General features: G+C 24.9%; 1 protein-coding gene across 2 annotated transcripts; it reads left to right on the top strand.

The window, feature by feature from the left end:
- The first annotated feature begins 2,895 nt into the window (after window positions 1-2,895).
- LOC107642097 (heavy metal-associated isoprenylated plant protein 16-like) lies at window positions 2,896-3,768 on the top strand. 2 transcript variants are annotated; one of them, XM_088488852.1, is made up of 3 exons: window positions 2,896-2,917; window positions 2,994-3,072; window positions 3,143-3,768. In XM_088488852.1, the coding sequence occupies exons 1-3, from the start codon at window positions 2,912-2,914 to the stop codon at window positions 3,490-3,492; spliced, it is 435 nt and encodes a 144-aa protein (XP_088344978.1). In that variant the 5' UTR covers window positions 2,896-2,911; the 3' UTR covers window positions 3,493-3,768. The 2 variants fall into 2 exon arrangements, with proteins under 2 accessions (XP_088344978.1, XP_016200900.1); XM_016345414.3 differs by having other exon boundaries at window positions 2,910-3,072.
- The last annotated feature ends 310 nt before the right edge of the window (window positions 3,769-4,078 follow it).

Below are 4,078 nucleotides of genomic sequence, written 5' to 3'. Positions count from 1 at the left end.
TTCGAAAATGAACTTGTGTTTATTATTTATAGAATTTTATTTGTATACATATATTCTTCCCAGAGAGATTAAGATTCTAGTCATTCACGTATTGTACTGTAAAAAAAAAAAAAAAAAAAATTATAATTCTTTCAATGTCTTGAAGTTTGGATTACTTTAAAGTATTCTTAGAGTTAGTGTCTTTAAAATTGAAGCTTGTTACAAAAGATAAGGTGGTGTGACATTCAAAAAAATTAACGAAATATTCGTTGTTATAACAATTTATCAAGCACCCACTGAAATTTGGTATATGATAAAAAATCTTAAACATCTTAGTGAAAAGAATCCAACACAAACAAAGATATAATATCAAATTTGTAATCTCTCTTCTTTAAACTATTTATATTTTGACATGGTGTCAAGGAAATAACGATGGCTAACACCGATAGTTTGTCATTCTATGATAATGAAATGTTGTGTAAATGTGGACCACGTTGGATATAGCTAAATTTGTGCTGGATTCTAATATTATTGAGTCATTTTTTAAAACCAACTTGACTCTAATATAACGTAAAAGGATTGGGAGTAACTTCATATTTAATTAACCGATTATAATATGTATACACTAAAATCAGCTATCAAACTATCAATATAAAATATATATTAAAATATAAATATACATTGAAAATAAATTTTATAATATAAAAATATTAATTTAAAACATAAAAATTTTATGATTTAATCCTTAATTTGATTTAAAAAATATTATTTTGAATCTAGATGGATTTATCCAAAATATAGTTGGAATTAGATCCAAAAGTAATGACAGAATACCCGATAAATTAGACAAAAAATATATTTTGAAACTTGGACTGAGAATTGAACACTCAATTTTGGAAGTAATTTTTTTTATAAGATATTCTCTAATTCGATAAGTCAATGATTAATTCGTTCTGAATCGAAGTTTTATTTAAGAATTAATCGGTCAATAAATTACTCTATATATATATATACAAGACTACAAAACAGAATTTAAATTTTTAATATTTAATTAAATAGATTAATGAATTAATTAATAGATAAATCCAAGTTAATTACGTATACCTAGTGGAATGACTTATTCATAATTCCAAAGGTTTTCATAAACTTTGCACGGACGAACCATTATGAGCAATGTTTTTGTTTAAACAAAAGTCCAATACATCAACATCAGATGGAAAAAAAAATATTAAACTTACTCAGCTTGGTGAACCATCTGGTGATCCTCAACTCTTTCTTCAGCAACCACGGTAAAACTGAAAAACAAAATGTAGTCCACTCATTAGCAGCGGGCCAGCATGCTTGATTTTTTTTTCTTTCTTTTTTTTTTTTGTTATCTATAAATTTCTTGGAGTTCAATCTAGACATGCGTATATCTTGAAATTCTTTTTTTTTTTTTTTTAATTGCCAGGGGACAATGATAGCGTTTACATAATTACATGCATGCATATACTTAAAAGGTCTGTGTCGTCCCAGTAATTTCCAGGTCTTTTCCTACTCCATTAACTGACGTCAGTTCTCCCGTGCTCTCTACGTGCAACCCACACATAGATAAGTGTCTCCATCCAGCTCTAACGATATAAAATTATTAAATATTTATTTATAAAAATATACTAAAAGTCAATCAAATTTATTATTTTTGATTAACCGTTAATGAATAATATTTTACGAAAAATATTAAAAGTCATTAGAATTTATTGTTTTTAGCCATCATTTAACTATTAATTTAATTTTTTTAATTTTATTTTTTTAGTATAACAATTTAATAATATATTTTATTTCATATTTTAAAATATTAATGACTAACTGGTGATAAAAAATAATAAATACTGATGATTCTCTAATATTTCTCATATTTAAAACTGCAGATTAAAAATATGTTGTTAAATTATTAAACTAAAAAAATTAAATTTATAATTAAAAATGTTAATTAAAAATAATAAATTCATTTGGTTCTTAAATTTTTCTTTTATTAATTTTTATATTATATAAATTTAATACTAGATTAAAAATTATATTGTGATTGAAACAACTCACAAGGTATGAATGTAGAAAGATTTTTATGTTGTGTTTTTTAAATAATTGTACTCTTAAGAAAACAAAGAAATTAAATGAGAGCTTAAGACAAAAATGGAAGTTGGAGAAAAGTAATCGCCCGACAGATAGCCCCAGCATTAGGGGCCTGGGCCATGGGATATCAAATATTAAAAAGAAGGCTTTTAGAAAAAGATGTTAAAAACGATTTTTTTTAAGTTTTTTTTTTTAAAAATTAAAATTTAACACATATAATTAATTAAATTATATTATTTTTATTAAAATTAGACTAAATAAATTAATTTAATCAAAAAATTAATAAATTAAATTTTAAATTGATATAAATTAATATTTTTTATAAAAAAATTATAATATTTTTTTTATAAAAAATAATTAAAATATTTATATTATTATTATTATTATTTATATATATATATATATATATTAATTTTAAAAATTTTAAATTCTAACCTTACGAAAGAGAAAAAAAGAATTAAAATTTAAAATTTTTAAAATTAATATATATAATAAGAATATTTTGGTTATTTTTTATAATAAAAATATTGTAGTAATTTTTTATAAAAAATAATATTAATTTAGATTTATTCAAAATTTAATTTATTATTTTTTGATTAAATTAATTTATTTAATCTAATTTTAATAAAAATAATATAATTTAATCAATTATATATGTTAAATTTTAATTATTAAAAAATATCTTTAAAAATAAAGACGTTTGAGACGTGTTGGAGCTCCCAATCTAAAAAGCTAAGTGACGCAGTTAGTCATAAAAAACGCGCATATACTCGCTATAAATATATTTATATAAACCGGCTATATACATCAGTATTCAGCAAACATGAAGGTATAACTTTACTTTTCTTTTATTAATTAACTATAGATCTACCCAAATTAAAGGCTATGTGTTGATCTGCATGCAGCAAAAAATAGTAATAGAGGTCACAATGGAGAATGACAAATGGAGAAGTAAGGCTCTGAAAACTGCTTCAGAGGAAAAAGGTGGGTGAATAATCTCATGCATGATGCGTACCATTCGTTTTTCAATAAGGTTAATTTTCATGTCGCACAGGCGTGACTTCGGTATCAGTGAATGGTGATAACAAATTGGAAGTGATTGGTGACAACGTGAACACGGTTTGCCTTGCTAAGCAGCTCAGCAAGAAGTTTTGCTCAGTCAAAATCCTCTCTGTGGAAGTACTGAAACCTCCCAAAGAAGAAGAAGAAGAAGAAGAAGAAGAAGAAGAAGTAGAAGAAGCAGAAAACCCTTCTCGTGGTGATGATGACGGTTGTGGTTGCGGCGGTGGTGACGGCAACATCCCTTTCATACCGGGACGGTATTATCCACCGTGTGATCGGGTGGTGGTTGTCGTCTGTGATTCATACAATGACTGTTATGAACCTGGTTGCACTATCTTCTGATGATGGATGGATATTCACCACCACGCCAATAATATACTGCAGGGCTACTGCATCTATATATATATATATATATATGGTTTAATAAAAATTAGACAAGTGATTATTCGAAAACTCATCAAGTTTTTGCTAAACTATAGACATAATGCAAGAATCTTAATCATCCATCTTGTATGGTTTCACGTACAATACTAGATAAATGATTATTAAAATCTTGGTTCCTGTCTATATTTAACACAAAGACATGAGTTTATGAATCTGTCTTTGTTAATATTCCAATACTATAATTCCTCGAACAAGCATGCACGTACACTTGAATAATTAGGGTTGATTTAGTTGAATACCCTTGTGTTCAACTTTCCTTATCATTATTAGGGTTGATTCAGTTGGACAATCCTTAGTTATATATATATATATATATATATATATATATATATATATATATATATATATAACCATATACTATAAGACCAAGTCATTTTAATAATTAAATTTAACTAAATTAGTCTAATGTAGTGATTGATAATAAAAAATTTTAGTTAAAAAAAAAGAAGAAAAATTATAAGAAGAATAAAAAAGACTTAATTAA

This window comes from Arachis ipaensis, chromosome B5 (genome assembly GCF_059453495.1).
Source record: "Arachis ipaensis isolate K30076 ecotype BB chromosome B5, ASM5945349v1, whole genome shotgun sequence".
Lineage (NCBI taxonomy): Eukaryota > Viridiplantae > Streptophyta > Magnoliopsida > Fabales > Fabaceae > Arachis > Arachis ipaensis.
The sequence above is the reverse complement of the archived record's forward strand: the minus strand, read 5'-3'. Positions and strand labels throughout refer to the sequence as shown.